At 41.2% G+C, this 19551-nt stretch overlaps 1 protein-coding gene across 5 annotated transcripts in view; it reads left to right on the top strand.

The window, feature by feature from the left end:
- The window catches only part of LOC121853481 (polycomb protein Asx-like), a 31645-nt gene extending 15495 nt beyond the window's left edge, over positions 1-16150 (top strand). For 3 of the 5 annotated variants that reach the window (XM_042347626.1, XM_042347643.1, XM_042347635.1), the window contains 2 exons: positions 6644-7705; positions 14996-16150. In XM_042347626.1, coding sequence (XP_042203560.1) covers positions 6644-7705; positions 14996-15982 — 2049 coding nt within the window. In that variant the 3' untranslated portion in view covers positions 15983-16150. The remainder of the gene's footprint in view (positions 1-6643; positions 7706-14995) is intronic. The other 2 variants (XM_042347650.1, XM_042347658.1) reach the window with 2 other exon arrangements.
- Positions 16151-19551: the final 3401 nt, after the last annotated feature.

Here is a 19551-nt window from a genome sequence, read left to right as displayed (position 1 = left end):
GATGATGGCCACCACCCTTACAGCTAACTTCCACGATGATAGCCACCACCCTCACAGCTAACTTCCACTGATGATAGCCACCACCCTTGCAGCTAACTTCCACTGATGATAGCCACTTTTCCTACAGCTAACTTCCACTGATGTGGCAACTGTTCCTACAGCTAAATTCCACTAATAATGGCCACCATCCCTACAGTTAACTTCCACTGATGATGGCCACTGTCCCTACAGCTAATTTCCACTGATGATGGCCACTGTCCCTACAGCTAACTTCCACTGATGATGGCCACCATCCCTACAGCTAACTTCCATTGGTGATCGCCACTTCCTACAGCTAACTTCCACTGACGATGGTCACTGTCCCTACAGCTAACTTCCACTGAGGATGGCCACCGTCCCTACAGCTAATGTCCACTGGTGGTGGCTGCTGTCTCTACAGCTAACTTCCACTGATGATTGCACTTGCTACAGCCAACTTTCACAGTTGATGGCCACCGTTCTTACAGCTAACTTTCACTGATGATGGCTGCCATCCCTACAGCTAATTTCCACTGGTGGTGGCTGCCATCCCAAAGCTAACTTTCACTGATGATATCTGCCATCTGTGAATGTAAGAAGATGTACAGAAGATGCTGCTGGAACAGTTGTGGGTGGTTGCTGGCATGGAATTTTCCTTTTGAGTATCCAAGAGGAATGGTGGTGTTTGGTGTATGATGGTGGCATCATGAATGTGGTGACTGGGTAACAGTGAATTGCTTTACATGACTGTTGGAGTCTCAGCACTGGCAGACCTCTTAAAACAGAGCCTCATATAAAGTATCTTCACTTTATGGACACTACTGAGGATTGATCTTGTCCGTCATAAAATATGTGCCCGTACAGTGTATCAGAGTTAAGGTTTTGAGTAATATGTATGGATATTTCTACTTGTTTTCTGAGTTCTTTTCTCTCTCTTTCTACACTTAATGCGGATCATTGTATCTAGTGTTCTCCTTATGAAAGGTGCCAAGGTTCCTCCTTCAACCCAACACACCGGTGTGGAAAGGGGAATGCTTATAAATGGAAAGTATCTCGTGAAAGTTTGTTGTGCCATCTGAGAAATTTTGTTATAGCTGGATGGGAATACATAATTGAAGCTCCTGAAAACTTGTAATTAAAAGGAAGTTTGCATGACGTATATTGCAGCACTGAACAGTACACTGAACCTAACCAAACACACAAACGGTATTTGAATCTACCCTAACCTAACCTAACTCAACTCAACTCCTTTTAGCATTAGGGTGTTTTATCATTTTGTGCAATAATCGGGGTTCCTAATCTTTATGAGATCTGTAAATTATATGCCAAGACTGATGGGAAGTTATAACAAGTTTGATGGGAAGTTATAACAAGGTTGAAGGGAAGTTATAACAAGGTTGAAGGGAAGTTATAACAAGGTTGATAGGAAGTTATAACAAGGTTGAAGGGAAGTTATAACAAGGTTGAAGGGAAGTTATAACAAGGTTGATGGGAAGTTATAACAAGTTTGATGGGAGGTTATAACAAAGTTGATAGGAAGTTATAACAAGGTTGAAGGGAAGTTATAACAAGGTTGAAGGGAAGTTATAACAAGGTTGAAGGGAAGTTATAACAAGGTTGATAGGAAGTTATAACAAGGTTGAAGGGAAGTTATAACAAGGTTGAAGGGAAGTTATAACAAAGTTGAAGGGAAGTTATAACAAGGTTGAAGGGAAGTTATAACAAGGTTGATGGGAAGTTATAACAAGTTTGATGGGAGGTTATAACAAGGTTGAAGGGAAGTTATAACAAGGTTGAAGGGAAGTTATAACAAGGTTGAAGGGAAGTTATAACAAGGTTGAAGGGAAGTTATAACAAGGTTGAAGGGAAGTTATAACAAGGTTGAAGGGAAGTTATATCAAGTTTGATGGGAAGTTATAACAAGGTTGATGGGAAGTTATAACAAGTTTGATGGGAAGTTAGAACAAGGTTGAAGGGAAGTTATAACAAGGTTGATGGGAAGTTATAACAAGGTTGATGGGAAGTTATAACAAGGTTGAAGGGAAGTTATAACAAGGTTGATGGGAAGTTATAACAAGGTTGAAGGGAAGTTATAACAAGGTTGATGGGAAGTTATAACAAGGTTCATGGGAAGTTATGACAAGGTTGATGGGAAGCTATGACAAGTTTGATGGGAAGTTATAACAAGGTTGAAAGGAAGTTATAACAAGTTTGATGGGAAGTTATAACAAGGTTGATGGGAAGTTATAACAAGGTTGATGGGAAGTTATAACAAGGTTGATGGGAAGTTATAACAAGTTTGATGGGAAGTTATAACAAGGTTGAAGGGAAATTATATCAAGGTTGAAGGGAAGTTATAACAAGTTTGATGGGAAGTTATAACAAGGTTGAAGGGAAGTTATAACAAGGTTGATGGGAAGTTATAACAAGTTTGATGGGAAGTTATAACAAGGTTGAAGGGAAATTATATCAAGGTTGAAGGGAAGTTATAACAAGGTTGAAAGGAAGTTATAACAAGGTTGAAAGGAAGTTATAACAAGTTTGATGGGAAGTTATAACAAGGTTGATGGGAAGTTATAACAAGGTTGATGGGAAGTTATAACAAGTTTGATGGGAAGTTATAACAAGCTTGATGGGAAGTTATAACAAGCTTGATGGGAAGTTATAACAAGTTTTATGGGAAGTTATAACAAGGTTGAAGGGAAGTTATAACAAGGTTGATGGGAAGTTATAACAAGTTTGATGGGAAGTTATAACAAGGTTGATGGGAAGTTATAACAAGGTTGATGGGAAGTTATAACAAGTTTTATGGGAAGTTATAACAAGGTTGATGGGAAGTTATAACAAGGTTGAAGGGAAGTTATAACAAGGTTGATGGGAAGTTATAACAAGTTTGATGGGAAGTTATAACAAGGTTGATGGGAAGTTATAACAAGTTTTATGGGAAGTTATAACAAGGTTGAAAGGAAGTTATAACAAGTTTGATGGGAAGTTATAACAAGGTTGATGGGAAGTTATAAGAAGGTTGATGGGAAGTTATAACAAGTTTGATGGGAAGTTATAACAAGGTTGATGGGAAGTTATAACAAGCTTGATGGAAAGTTATAACAAGTTTTATGGGAAGTTATAACAAGGTTGAAGAGAAGTTATAACAAGGTTGATGGGAAGTTATAACAAGTTTGATGGGAAGTTAAAACAAGGTTGAAGGGAAGTTATAACAAGGTTGATGGGAAGTTATAACAAGTTTGATGGGAAGTTATAACAAGGTTGATGGGAAGTTATAACAAGGTTGATGGGAAGTTATAACAAGTTTTATGGGAAGTTATAACAAGGTTGATGGGAAGTTATAACAAGGTTGGTGGGAAAAACATAAGCTAACCAGTCTAATTAACCTAAACAAGCCTCTTGCCATAGCATTACCTGGCCAACAGTGAAGTTCTGTTGTTGGTGTTGTCAACTGTGGGGTTTTCTTGTTTCTACCAACAAGGGTGCTGCTGTTGATGTTTCCAACTGTGGTTCTTATTGTTGCTGCCAACAGTGAGGTTTTGTTATTGTTGCTGCCAACAGTGGTATTTTATTGTTGCTGCCAACAGTGGCATTTTATTGTTGCTGCCAACAGTGGCATTTTATTGTTGCTGCCAACAGTGGCATTTTATTGTTGCTGCCAACAGTGGCATTTTATTGTTGCTGCCAACAGTGGTATTTTATTGTTGCTGCCAACAGTGGTATTTTATTGTTGCTGCCAACAGTGGCATTTTATTGTTGCTGCCAACAGTGGCATTTTATTGTTGCTGCCAACAGTGGCATTTTATTGTTGCTGCCAACAGTGGCATTTTATTGTTGCTGCCAACAGTGGCATTTTATTGTTGCTGCCAACAGTGGCATTTTATTGTTTCTGCCAACAGTGAAGTTTTGTTATTGTTGCTGCCAACAGTGAGGTTTTGTTATTGTTGCTGTGAGGTTTTGTTATTGTTGCTGCCAACAGTGGTATTTTATTGTTGCTGCCAACAGTGGCATTTTATTGTTTCTGCCAACAGTGAAGTTTTGTTATTGTTGCTGCCAACAGTAAGGTTTTGTTATTGTTGCTGCCAACAGTGAGGTTTTGTTATTGTTGCTGCCAACAGTGAGGTTTTGTTATTGTTGCTGCCAACAGTGGTATTTTATTGTTGCGCCAACAGTGGCATTTTATTGTTTCTGCCAACAGTGAAGTTTTGTTATTGTTGCTGCCAACGGTGAGGTTTTGTTATTGTTGCTGCCAACAGTGAGGTTTTGTTATTGTTGCTAACAGTGAGGTTTTGTTATTGTTGCTGCCAACAGTGGTTTTCTTATTGTTGCTGCCAACAGTGGGTTTTCTTTATTGTTGTTGCCAACAGTGAGCTTTTCTTATTGTTGCTGCCAACAGTGGTATTTTATTGTTGCTGCCAACAGTGGCATTTTATTGTTTCTGCCAACAGTGAAGTTTTGTTATTGTTGCTGCCAACAGTGAGGTTTTGTTATTGTTGCTGCCAACGGTAAGGTTTTGTTATTGTTGCTGCCAAGAGTGAGGTTCTCATTGTTGCCAACAGTGAGGGCTTCATAGTGTTGCTGCCAACAGTGAGGTTTTCTTATTGTTGCCAACAGTGGAGTTTTCTTATTGTTGTTGCCAACAGTGAGGTTTTCTTATTGTTGCTGCCAACAGTGGGGTTTTCTTATTGTTGCTGCCAACAGTGAGGTTTTCTTATTGTTGCTGCCAACAGTGGGGTTTTCTTATTGTTGCCAACAGTGGAGTTTTCTTATTGTTGTTGCCAACAGTGAGGTTTTCATTGTTGTTGCCAACAGTGGGTTTCTTATTGCTGCCAACAGTGGAGAGTTTTCTTATTACGCCGCTGCCAACAGTGAGGTTTTTCTTATTGTTGCCGCCAACAGTGGAGTTTTCTTTATTGTTGCTGCCAACAGTGGGGTTTTCTTATTGTTGCTGCCAACAGTGAGGTTTTCTTATTGTTGCCAACAGTGGAGTTTTCTTATTGTTGTTGCCAACAGTGAGGTTTTCTTATTGTTGCCAACAGTGGAGTTTTCTTATTGTTGTTGCCAACAGTGAGGTTTTCTTATTGTTGCCAACAGTGGAGTTTTCTTATTGTTGCTGCCAACAGTGGGGTTTTCTTATTGTTGCCAACAGTGGAGTTTTCTTATTGTTGCTGCCAACAGTGACGTTTTCTTATTGTTGCTGCCAACAGTGAGCATTTCTTATTGTTGCTGCCAACAGTGAGCTTTTCTTATTGTTGCTGCCAACAGTGAGCTTTTCTTATTGTTGCTGCCAACAGTGAGCTTTTCTCATATTTGCTATCAACAGTAAGCTTTTCTTTTTGTCGCTTCCAACAGTGAGGTTTTCTTTTCTGTCGCTGTCAACAGTGAGGTTTATTTTTTACCTGCCAACAGTGATATTCTCTTGATCAAGTTTGTTTTTTCCCCAGATATTAATATCTTCATATACTAGATATATTAGATAAAGTCATCTCCATTATCCAAGTAGACTGAAGGCTTCAGGACTAACAATTCCTCAGACAAGATACAATAGGGCAGCTCTCATAGAGACATTGAAGATTTGTAGGGGATGGAAAATGTGAATCAGGACCATTTTTTATGCTGTCGCACGCCATCAACACAAGGTAACAGAACTTCACACTCTCCAAGATGGTGTGCAAGACAAACTGAACAAAGAATTGCATCACACAGAGGGCAGAGGGTAGTAGACCTGTGGAACAGTCTACCAACTCAATTTGTGGTTTTGGTATATGTGTGGAACAGTGTACCAGTTCAAGCTGTGCTGTTGGTAGACCTATGGAACAGTCTACCAATTCAAGGTATGGTCTTGGTAGACTTATGATACAGTCTACCAGCTGAAGCTGTGGTGGTGGTAGACCTATGGACCAGTCTACCAACTCAAGCTGTGGTGGTGGTGGTGGTAGAGCTATTAGATGATCTACCAGCTCAAGCTGCAGAATAGAAAACAGCACTGAGTTTCAAAAGTGCGCTTGACATAATTATCAAGAACATTAAAGGGATCCTACACAGGCCACTGGCCTCCTTCCTTCAGCATGGCCAACTCTAGTGGGTGGCCATAAGGTAAATAGGTAAAAATAATGAATTTGCAAGTGTATGAGGAAGAAATCTTTAGGTAATTATTTGAAACAATGGGGAAATTAAAGTACTGTTGTATGAGTGTCGATGTACTGTAGTGCATTAAGTAGAGAAATCTTCATAGTTGGTTAATACAGTACTTGAAACTGTAAAAAAAAATTTACCATACAGAATTCTTTTTTGCGTTTAACATGCTTACAAAATATGAACCAACTTTGAAATTAACCCTTTAAGAGTGCAGGGGTTTCTCTCAGCTGAATAAAATTGTCTGGCATTAGCCAAAATAAAGTACCTAAGTGTGCCGCTGCCCTCTAAAGGGTTAAGGATAACGGTGTCAGCTGTGACACCTTTAACATAACAAGTACTGTATTACAAGAGTATCAGTGGCTGTTAGTGCGTGTACAGTACTAGATTATATTTGTTACTTTTTTTTCATTTTTCAGGTTAGAGTTTTGACTATGGAACTAATACTGTAGTCAAAATTCTTGACTTTACTTTTAACTTTCAGAGCGTGCCAGGCAGTGGGACCATGACTGTCAAGGTGACAAAAAGCAGAAATGCGGGTGGAGTTAATATTCAGAGATCTTATGAAATAGTTCAAGCTGTAATTGCTAACAGTCCTAACCGGGACCAGTTACAAGCTCAACTTAAGTCTCCTGCTTCTCTACTGGCGGAGGTGAAACCTGCCACCAGTAGTTCTGGGATGACAGCAGCGGTTGTGGTGAGCAGCAGCAGCAATAATAACAACAACAGTCATCTGGTAGTCCAGGCAGCTCCTCAGCTTCAGACTATCACTGTGGTCAAAACAGTAGCAACCAGTAGCAACAGCTGTAGTACGCCCTCACCAGTATCTGGTGCCCAGCTGATGGCCGGAAGCCCTCGGACAGTGCGACAAGTGGCTCTCTCGGTGGGTGGCACCAACACCACCATGGCACAACACACCCAGGGAGGAACTGCTGCTGCCGCTAACTCTGGAACGTTCGTTCTTCGCCAGATGATGACGCCTCAACTTACCACCTCCCAGGTATCTGCATCATCTGCCTCTAGACCTTCAGCATTTGTGCTGGATAATACACCCTTCTTAGCCTGTGGTGGTGGTGCTATAAGGGAGAACAGTGCTTTAACAAATATTGCCGAGGCTAATGTCGTCGTGTCAGGGCAGAGCGGATTGGATAACAATATTGTTAGTTGCAGTGGCACCAGTAGTGTCGGTAGTGATAGTGTCAGTGCAGGCAACTGTGGGGAGAGCTTCAATCTCAACGGTCACGGTGGTGAGTCCGGCACAACCATGGTGGTTGTGTCGCAGCCAACCGGAGGAACCAACAGCAACGGTCGTGTAATGGTGCTACATTCTGGCAGCAGCGGTCCGCTGTTAGTGTCCATCCCCTCAGAGTCCCAGACTCCCAAGATCCAGTCTGTACCACTAGGACCCCCTTCTACCCCCCTTAGCCCATCCCCACTCTCTCCTCTAGGTGTTGGAGCCTCCAACAACTCTCAATCAACATCAGATTTGACATCTATTCCAACTACTGCAGTGTGTTTGTCCAATACCCGACCTCTCATACTGCAGGTGAGACTCAGCAAGCATAGATATCTGTACTGTCAGCTCAGTAGGTTTTCATCTCTAGCTGTACTCATATCAGCTGTTTGAGATCAGCTCTTGGTGTTGCACGATCTTGTATCTGCATGTGGCAACTTTCTTTCATTGTAACCTCCTTGTACTGTACTGTACCCACTAATTTTACTCTTTATCATGTACCAGTTCTCTTACTTACCTTCCTGTATAACTGCCTGCCTGTCTGTCTACTTGTCTGCTTTACACTTACCTTTCTGCTTGCCTGCCCTCCAACCTTCCAATCTTCCTGTAAATAGGAACAATATACATACAGCACAGCTTAGTGGAGAGTCATGATACACAACACATAAAACAATATGAACACAAGAGCATAACAGGACCAATACATTACATCATATAACACAAACAACCAACACACTGTAGACTGTAGTACAAACAGACTATATATTGCACAATGTAACATGAACACAAACACCTAACACAGTGTAAACTATAATACTACCACACAATAAACTTCACAATGTTATGTTAACACAAACAAACGGCACAATATAATGTTAATACAAGCAACTAACATTGTGTAGACTATATTATTACCAGGCAATATACTGTACAGTACTGTATACTGTATTGCAATACTGTATATTAACACAAACAACTAACACAATGCACTGTAATATTAACACAAACAACAATGCAATATTAATGGTCAGTAGAGTCATTATAACATCCTGAACGAACAACTGTAATACTAAATTTCAAAGATAAAACTATTTTCTAAGTTTACATTACAATACAATAATATTAATAATTGTCATTCATTAGTAACAATTGTATAAGTGGTTCATGTGGGTGGATAGTGGAAGCTCTCCACTTTGTTTGTTTACCATATCTGTACTGTATTGTAGTGGTAATTATTTAGATGTGATATTGTGTTGTTGGCTCATCAGTTCATCTGGCTGAATTGTTGCTCTGGTTAACTCTACATGGTTCACAGATTTTCTCTTCTTAACTTTTAAATGGTGGCCAACATCAGTGGAAGTTAGCTGTAGTGATAGTAGCCATCATCAGAGGAAGTTAACTGTAGGGACAGTGGCCATCAGTGGAAGTTAGCTGTAGGGAACAGTGGCCATCAGTGGAAGTTAACTGTAGGGACGGTGGCCATCATCAGTGGAAGTTAACTGTAGGGACGGTGGCCATCATCAGAGGAAGTTAACTGTAGGGACGGTGGCCATCAGTGGAAGTTAACTGTAAGGACAGTGGCCATCATCAGTGAAGTTAACTGGAGGGATGGTGGCCATCATCAGTGAAGTTAACTGGAGGGATGGTGGCCATCATCAGTGAAGTTAACTGTAAGGACAGTGGCCATCATCAGTGAAGTTAACTGGAGGGATGGTGGCCATCATCAGTGAAGTTAACTGTAAGGACAGTGGCCATCATCAGTGAAGATAACTGGAGGGATGGTGGCCATCATCAGTCCAATTATGAAGTTAACTGGAGGATGGTGGCCATCATCGAGGCATGAAGTTAACTGTAGGGACAGTGGTCATCATCAGTAGAAGTTAACTGTAGGGACGGTGGTCATCATCAGTAGAAGTTAACTGTAGGGATGGTGGTCATCATCAGTAGAAGTTAACTGTAGGGACGTTGGTCATCATCAGTAGAAGTTAACTGTAGGGACGGTGGTCATCATCAGTAGAAGTTAACTGTAGGGATGGTGGCCATCATCAGTAGAAGTTAACTGTAGGGACGGTGGTCATCATCAGTAGAAGTTAACTGTAGGGACGGTGGCCATCATCAGTAGAAGTTAACTGTAGGGACGGTGGTCATCATCAGTAGAAGTTAGCTGTAGGGACAGTGGTCATCATCAGTAGAAGTTAACTGTAGGGACAGTGGCCATCATCAGTAGAAGGTTAAGTAGGGACAGTGGCCACATCAGTGGAGGTTAACTGTAGGACAGTGGCCATCATCAGTGGGAGTGTTGACTGTAGGGACAGTGGCCATCACAAGGAGGTTAACTGTAGGGACAGGGACCATCATGAGTTAACTGTAGGGACAGTGACCATCATCGAGTAAGAGTTAACTTCTGGAGGGATGGTGTGCATCATCAGTGAAGTTAACAAGGGATGATGACTGCCATCATCAGTGAAGTTAACTGGAGGGGATGGTGGCCATCATCAGTGAAGTTAACTGGAGGGATGGTGGCCATCATCGAATGAGAAGTTAACTGTAAGGAACCAGTGACCATCATCGAGTAGAAGTTAACTTCTGGAGGATGGTGGCCATCATCAGTGAAGTTAACTGTGGGACAGTAATGCATCATCGAGTGAAGTTACTGGAGGGATGGTATGCATCATCAAGTGAAGTTAACAACCCGAGGACAGTGGCCATCATCAGTGAAGTTAACTGTAGGGACGGTGGCCATCATCAGTGAAGAGTTAACTGTAGGGACAGTGACCATCATCAGTGAAGAAGTTAACTGTAGGGACAGTGGCCATCATCAGTAAAGTTAACTGTAGGGACAGTGACCATCATCAGTGAAGTTAACTGGAGGGATGGTGGCCATCATCAGTGAGAAGTTAACTGGAGGATGGTGGCCATCATCGGTAGAAGTTAACTGTAGGGACAGTGGCCATCATCAGTGAAGTTAACTGTAAGGACAGTGGCCATCTCCAGTGAAGTTAACTGGAGGGATGGTGGCCATCATCCGATAAGTGTAGCTGTGGGACGGTAATGCATCATCGGTGAAGTTAACTGTAGGGATGATGTGCATCATCAGTGAAGTTAACTGGCAAGGACGATGGCCATCATCAGTGAAGAAGTTAGCAGGAGGATGATGGCCATCATCGAGTGAAAGTTAACTGGAGGGATGGTGGCCATCATCGGTGAGAGACCGTAACTGGAGGGATGATGGCCATCATCAATGAAGTTAACTGTGAGGACAGTATTGCATCATCGAGTGAGGGTAACTGGGGACAGTGGCCATCATCAGTGAAAGTTAACTGTAGGGACAGTGGCCATCATCAGTGAAGTTAACTGGAGGGATGGTGGCCATCATCAGTGAAGTTAACTGGAGGGATGGTGGCCATCATCAGTGAAGTTAACTGGAGGGATGGCCATCATCGAGTGAAGAGTTAACTGTGGCAGGGACCAGTGTGCATCATCGGTGAAGAGTTAACTGTGGGACAGTGACCATCATCAGTGAAGTTAACTGGGGACGGTGACCGCCATCAGTGAAGTTAACTGGAGAGGGATGAGAGCAGCCATCATCAGTGAAGTTAACTGTAAGGACGAGCAGCCATCATCAGTGAAAGTTAACTGGGAGGGATGGTGGCCATCATCAGTGAAGTTAACTGTATAAGGACAGTGGCCATCATCAGTGAAGTTAACTGTAGGGACAGTGGCCATCATCAGTGAAGTTAACTGTAAAGGGACTGGCCATCATCGATGAAGTTAACTGTAGGGACAGTGACCATCATCAGTGAAGAAGAGTTAACTGGAGGGATGGTGGCCATCATCAGTGAAGTTAACTGTAGGGACAGTGACACTCATCCAGTGAGAGTTAACTTCTATGGAGGATGGTGGCCATCATCGAGTGAAGTTAACTGTAAGGACAGTGGCCATCATCAGTGAAGTTAACTGGAGGATGGTGGCCATCATCAGTGAAGTTAACTTCTTGGGGACAGTGGCCATCATCAGTGAAGTTAACTGTGAGGATAGTGGCCATCGTGATGAAAGGATTAACTGTAGGGACAGTATTACTATCATCAGTGAGATTAACTGTAGGGACAGTGGCCATCATCAGTTAAATTAACTGTAGGGACAGTGGCCATCATCAGTAGAGAGTTAACTGTAGGGACAGTGGCCATCATCAGTGAAGAAGTTAACTGTGAGGACAGTGGCCATCATCAGTGAAGTTAACTGTAGGGACAGTGGCCATCATCAGTGAAGTTAACTGTAGGGACGATGGCCATCATCAGTGAAGTTAACTGCTGAGGACTGGCCATCATCAGTGAAGTTAACTGTAGGGACAGTGGCCATCATCAGTGCAAATATGGAACACAAGCAACATGACATGTTCACATGATGGCTGCCATCCCCACGGCTTCCACTAATGATGACCACTGTTTAGATTTTGTGAAATTACCCAGAATAATTTTCCATTGGTCTTGTTTTTAATTGGTATTTGAAGTTAGTGTACTCCATCCAAGATGGCAGTCCTGCCTTAATATGGACAGAACTTTTAAACCTCTCAATCTTGGCACTAACTGCATCTGCATCTGTAATTTTACTGAAAATTTGTTGAACTGTTCCCTTGATGGTCGTCTTTCAACTTTGTGTCCAGATAGTCATGGGGCTAGTTGTTTCCAATAGCAAGAAACCCTCACTATTTGTTGACTATTACATGACATCTACAATAGCATGTCATCTATTATGCCTTGGAGACTTGCTGCCTATCACAACATTCATGTGATAGTACATGTTTAACGTCTGTTTTAAGTGTTTTCTGGCACTTTTTTTCATTTACCTGTAAATGTCTTTGTTTCCCAAGTTGTTTTCTATGTTTCTTTGTTATAAGGATAAACAGGAGTCATAAATGTTGTTTGAATTGTAGTATAGATAACCTTACATTGGCATGACACTAACTGTAAACAGTTTAGTCTTGTCATGACACTGTAGTGTAAACAGCTTGGTGTTTTCATGACACTGTAAACAGCTTATTGTTGTCATGGCTCTTTAACACTGTTACAGCTTAGTGTTGTCATGGCTCTGTGACACAATAAAAAGCTTAGATTTGTTATGGCTCTGTAACACTGTTACTGTTACAGCTTAATGTTGTCTTGGCTCTATAACACTGTAAACAGCTTGGTGTTGTCATGGCTCTATGACACTGTTAAAAGCTTGTTGTTGTAATGGCTTTGTAACACTGTTAACAGTTTGATGTTGTCATGTCACTGTAACACTGTTAACTGCTTGATGTTGCCATGGGTCTGTAATACTGTTAAATGCTTGATGTTGTCATGGCTCTTGTCACAGTGTAAATAGTTTGATGTCAAGACATAGTAACATTGTTGTCTGATGTTATGACACTAAAAGTTAATTGTAGTGGTAAGTAGAAAAGCATCTTGAATTGAAACATTAACAATAGAAGTGGATAAACTATATGAATAATTAGCATATGTTTTTGAAGTGTGGGATATTATTAGAGGTTTCAGAGGAAGATGTACCTACAGGGTTTCTCAGAAAAATGTATCCCTGCTACCTTACAAAAAAAATTGGAGATCGCGTGAATGCTTGTATTACAACGGCAACATTGTTCTCCTTTATGGAGGACCTCACACATCAACAAATGAGGACAATGTTGCTCTTATAATACAGGCATTAACAGGATCTACAAAAATCTGTAAGGCAGTTTGTATACAATTTCCTGAGACACTGTATCTAAGAAAATGGTACAGTATGGTGTTGTGAGTAAGTGTTTAATGTCCAGTGTGTTATAAACTTTACATAGTACACTATAAGTTCTATATAATTTTATATAAACTTTACACCGTACAGCTTTTAGTCAAGTAAACCCAGTCGTAATTGGTCCCCATCTTAGAAAGTAATGATTTGAAGAATACTTTACATGTGGATGGTTGTCAGTTACTTAGATTTTTTCAGGGAAGATTTATTTTTATCTTGTGTAAGAGAAGAGAAGTGAAATGAGTGTAACTGTATGAATGTTTTTAATAATTAATCTTTTGGATAACCTTAACTGAGTGTGAAGTGAACCTGGTGCCTTAACTTAGTGTGAAGTGAGAACTATATGAAAATGTGAGTTAATGTGGAAGTTAATAAATGACACTGAATGTGTATGTTGTAGATATTAATGAGTGTGTCAGGTTAGGTTGGTTTGGGTAAAGTTGAATTGATTTAGGCTGGAATAGGTTTTATTCGGTTGCATTAAGCTTACTTGAAGTTGAGTTGGGTTAAGATGATTTAGGATATTTGAGTTGGGTTGAGTTAGGCTGGATTAAGGGTTAGGTTAGGTTGGGTTAAGTTAGGTCAGGTTAGGTTGGGCTGAGTTGAGCTAGGTTAGGGTGGGTTACATTACATTACTTTTGGTTGGGTTAGGTGGAGTATTTCTACATGCTTCAATATTTTGTTTTCTATGTTTGTCTTGCATCTTTCTCCTCCTTAATTCCCTCCATCGTCGAGTTTTTTCCCTCATCTTAACAAAATTGGGAGTTGGGTAAAGGTGATGAAAATATGGTGTACTGTATTTGAATTGAGGAAATTAACTTTTGAAGAGGTTGTGAAAAAAGAGCAAGTTTATGAGGAGGGTGTGTGTGTGTCTGGTAGTGATGGAGGGGGAGAGTTTGAGAGTGGTAGGGAGAAAAGAGAGTCTGTGAGAGGGGGGAGTGTGTGAAGGAGGGGGAGGAGTCTGTGTGAGAGGTGTGTGAGGGGGAGGAGTCTGTGTGAGGGGGTGTGTGAGAGGGAGGGGTGTGTGTGAGGGAGTGTGTGAGAGGGAGGAGTCTGTGTGAGAGAGGTGTATGAGGAGGGAGGGAGGGTGTGTGGAGAGGAGGAGGGTGTGTGTGTGAGGCGGGGGTGTGGGGAGGGAGGATGCTGTGTGGCAGGGAAGGCAGGGGGTGTGAGGGGGAGGTCTGGGGGTGTGTGAGGGGGGAGTCTGTGGCTGAGGGTGTGTGAGGGGAGGTCTGGCAGGGGGTGTGTGAGAGGGAGGAGTCTGTGAGGGAGTGTGGGGAGGGGGGAGGGGTGTGTGTGAGAGAGAGGGGGTGTGGTAGGGGAGGGTGTGTGTGAGGGGGAGAGGGAGGGGTGTTAGTGTGAGGGGAGGGAGGAGTGTGTGAGAGGGGGAGGTGTGTGTGAGAGAGGGGGTGGGGGGAGGGTGGCATGTGAGGAGAGGGAGGGGTGTGTGTGTGAGGGGGTGTGAGAGGGAGGGTGTGTGAGGAGGTGTGTGTGTGAGAGAGGGGAGTGTGTGGAGGGAGGGTGTGAGAGAGGGAGTGTGTGAGAGAGAGAGGGGAGGTGTGTGTGTGTGTAGAGGGGGGTGTGTGTGAGAAAGGGAAGTGTATGAATGTTGGTGAAAGTGTGGAAGGTATTATAACCATCTTACCTTAATACATCACCCAACATGACAACAGAGATGAACCCAAGCATATTTGATCAGCTTTTTAGTATTTTATACTGTATTGAATATTAATGTGCTATATTAAATTTCTTTATGTGATGTATATATGATAGTATAGAAAATGGAGTATGTATTTACTTTTTAATTTATGATTACAGCCAGAGGGATGTGATGGGAGCATGGCTCCTCCGGCTGCCTCACCGAGACCTATCACCATCCTGCGTCCATCTTCTGCAGGTAAATCCATTGTTGTGAGGATGCCAATGTCAGGCCTGCAGGTGGTAAGGCTGGGCAATATAGCGAGTATTAATGGTGACTGTGGTGAGAACAACCAGCAGCAAAACCCTCCCAGAGCAGCCAGTGCACCACCCAATAAGAGTGGGGTGATGGTTGCTCTCTCTCCACGACCCTCCAGTGTTGGCCCCAGGATTGTGGTGCAGACCACCAATGCTCAGGGCTCACCTGCCACTATTCTCACGTCAGCCGGACAACATTTTTTATCCGAAGGTGACCCCAGTTCAGGTGTAAGTAGCTGTGACAGTGACCAACTTGTCACGACACGGGCTGGGGCATCTCAACCAATAGAAAGCTCATTGGATAGCCCTAACAGTACCCAGAGTGGCTACCACCCGCCTGTCATCAACACATCAGTACAACGCACAATGAATGGCATGGGTGGTTTTGGTCATGGCGTGGTGATGTCAACGAGCTCCAGTGCAGTAAATCCCTCACAGATGCCAGTCAGCGGTCCCATCATGACGTCTCAGTCACAGCCATACCAGCACCAGCAACCAACCCCTCAACCACCACTCTCACAACACCCCAACATGCCCATGAGACCCAATATGCGCATGATGATGAACAACATACAACACGTTAACAACATGCAGTCGATGAACAATATGCAACCCATGAATAACATGCACCAGATAGGCCCGGGTGGGAGCCTAAACGGCATGGCGACAGTGATGACGCCCATGAACCAGGGAGTGCACATGATGCTACCTCAGGGCAAGAGTGACACTAGTGAAGATGGTTGCCCCTGTAACATGAAAGCCATGATCATATGCATCAAGTGTGGTGCGTTCTGTCACCATGACTGTATCGGGCCTGCCAGACTGTGTGTTGCCTGCCTCATACGTTAGCTTGTGCATCCTTCTTTCTGCTGCCTGTCTTATCTCTTTACCCCCAATGTAGTGATCTTTGGCCATTTACATCATTATCAAAAGCTTTACTAAATAGCATTTTTTAAGTTTTCTATGTGATGGTGAGCTTTGAGATGAACACAAAAGAATAATTAAGATGAACACAAACACAAGAGAATACTTTAAGATGGAACATAAGAGAATACATTAAGATAACACAAGAGATACAATACATTGAAGTGAACACAAGAGACACGACCAATGTGATGTTTCTCACTCAGGAAAGGTTTCTGGACCACCCACAAAATATACATTTTTTATTACTTTTATTATTATTATTAACATTCTGTGAATGCTAAATTTTAGATGAAATATGTTAATATGCTACAGAAATAGTTGTGGTTTATGTGAAAAACTTTTTAAATTAATTATTGTAATTTATATGGGTTGGTTTATTACCCTCCAACTCTTCAAGTTTATCCAAATACATTTTACTTTGTGTTTGTGTGTTACTGTGTCAAATATTACAGTAGCTGCTGCTGCTGTTTTCATCATGTCAGATGATACACATACTGTACTACACTATAAACTTTTTATTTTACTATTATGGTGCTGACAACAGTTATTTTCAGTCTGCACCATCATCATCATCATCATCAAGTTACTTAATGCTGCCCAACATTTATTACACACTTGATGAAAACATGAAAACCAACACTTAAACAATATTATCATTGCTGCCCATCACCTTATCAAGAGAGCATGTCAACCTTAACTTTGTCACTTTGCATCATTGTTGTTAATGTGAGAGAGTTAACCAGGATGTATCTTCTCACCATCTTATTAGTATGAGGAGTTAATGAGCTTGTGCATATGCAGGAACACTTGCTGTGTATGGAAAAACACTTAATGTGTATGTAAGAACACTTGATGTGTATGTAAGAACACTTGATGTGTATGTATGAACACTTGATGTGTACATAAGAACACTTATGTGTACACAGGAATACCTTGTGTGTACAGCTCTGTAATGTATATGTGTCAATATGAAGTGTTAAGATACTGTATATGTGTCAGTATGAAGTGTTAAGATACTGTATATGTGTCAGTATGAAGTGTTAAGGTACAGTATATGTGTCAGTATGAAGTGTTAAGATACTGTATATGTGTCAGTATGAAGTGTTAAGGTACAGTATATGTGTCAGTATGAAGTGTTAAGATACTGTATATGTGTCAGTATGAAGTGTTAAGATAATATTAACATGGCAGGTTAGTGAAATTCCAACAAGTTACCCAACCCACATCTCCCTAACACATGTGAATTTTTTTAACAGTACAGGGTCCAGATTCACAAACATGACCGTATAATTGATCGTATCTCTCCCTTTATCTTGAGGTTATGGTGACCATGCAATCTCAGTAATACAGTCCTGTACAGTGAACCCTCGAAGATCCAGATTTTGGAAGATTTGGACCAAAAAATTGGGGGGTTCTGGGCGAAGAAGCATTCCCAAAACAGAGCAAAGAACAGTTCAGGCCCGAGGATGCTAGGTTGACCGGCCGGGACACAGGTGCCCGGGGAAGTGGGAAACATAAACAGTTGTCAATTGTTGTTTGTGGGAATATTTCATTCACTCTAGTAATTATACAATGTTTCTTATTTTGTTATCGTAGGTGAATGCACTGGTTTATAGAATTTGTTTATCACTGTGCCCATCACCATTTTCAAATTAGACTACAGGAGGTCCCTGACTTACAAACAGGGTTAAACTTGAAATTTACAGTATTTTATTTACTTGATGACTTATATTTTTACTTTCATTTTCTGTATTTTGTCATTCTATTTCTTCTTTTGTCTTAAATTAAGTGATTTTCGATGTATCGAAGGACTTGGGCTTTTTTATAGTGGTATTTTAAGCATTGTTTTGTATTTATGGTATGCATTTAGCATGTGTTCCAACTTACTTAAAAATCTGATTTATGAACGTCCTCAGGAACGGAACCCGTTTGTAACTGGGGGGGACCCCCTGTACAAGATATGTACTTCTCACATATGTGTTTCGATCATACGTCGGGCAAAGGGTGCGGGTAAGGGGAGTGGGCCGAGTGACTGCTAGTTCAGCGTCGTCTGCACTGAACTCTCCTCCCTCTCTGCCATATTTCATTGGATTTACTGTTATTGTTAGTGTTTACTGACATAATAATGCTCAATAGTTAGTAATCATGGCATTATAGCCAGGTTAGACTCATCACGGCAACCACCAGGCTATTGGGCCAAGCTGTGAGGTGTTAACGGTTGTTTTTCAACTCGTAGTTTTGGGTAGATATACATAATTTTCTTTATTTATTTATACTCATTTACATGCACACACCATCCAAATACATATCGTGAAAAAAGTAAAAGAAATAATTGTCCTAAGGGCAAACCTGTACTCAAATGTGCTGGAATTCTTGCAAGATAGCGATTAATTTGAGTACATTATAAACATCGCATAGTTTGCACAAAGGATAAAGATTTTAGTCCTTTAGCATAGTATATATCACTACAAAGTGAGTACAGTAATATGTTGCTCAAAATTATGACTTTTTCACGGGAAAAATCTGCATTGCTAACCCCAGTGGTCAGGATATTATGTACTGTATTTTTGGTGTTTTTAATATCATTATTTATCGTTTTTATACGTTTAGAATATTTGCCAGAAGATTTGGACAATCGGCTTTTTTGAACAGGTGGTCCCCCCTTTTAGTCCGGATCTTCGAGAGTTTACTGTAGGTAATTCATTAAAGGTTTGTACGGTGACCGCAAGTAAGTTTAGTTCAGTAAGCAACCACTAGATGGAGTTGGGGTGCATTTGTTTTGATTCCTCGCTAGGCTAATCACTGTGCCCGGATCAAACACTGTGAAGCAGACGACACTTAAAGTCACACGTCATATGAGTAATGGAGGGACAATAGTTTAAAAGAAAAGGCAGCTGAATTTCTCAGATAAGATTTTTTTTAATAGTAATACATAATGATAATAATATTAATACTGTAACATTATTATTATTAATAATATGTACTGCAATAATATTATTAAAAATACTAATAATATGATTATTATTATTATAGTACTATTATTTTTGAGCAAATGCACTTGATCATTCTTTACACAGTTGAATGTGTTAAGCTAGTAACGTCATCAACTACACTCTGGAAACTACCACTGCAAAAAATCTCAAAGCTATTAACACAGACGTATCTACCCAGAGTATATCCCTTCGTAGCAGTAGGTGGTCATCAATTTGTGGAGGGTCCAGAGGATCCATAAATACCCTTTCTCCTGGATTGCACTGTCGTGAGCTAAAGCAATCATTAGTTACCGTACAACTTCACAGCTTCACTCTCACTAGTGACGCTTGAAGTACTGTATGTCTGGCAGCTCTGTGTGTCTTGAGACTGTTTGTGAAAGCTTACGGGTGTTCTATGGACAACGTAACTTTTACTGTACAATAAGTTGGGTTATGGTCACCATAAACTGTTAGTAAATCATCCATTCAGCCTTAAGGTTGAACATAGGGACTTAGGGT

This window comes from Homarus americanus, unplaced genomic scaffold (assembly GCF_018991925.1).
Source record: "Homarus americanus isolate GMGI-L3 unplaced genomic scaffold, GMGI_Hamer_2.0 scaffold50564, whole genome shotgun sequence".
Taxonomy (NCBI): Eukaryota; Metazoa; Arthropoda; class Malacostraca; order Decapoda; family Nephropidae; genus Homarus; species Homarus americanus.
The sequence above is the reverse complement of the archived record's forward strand: the minus strand, read 5'-3'. Positions and strand labels throughout refer to the sequence as shown.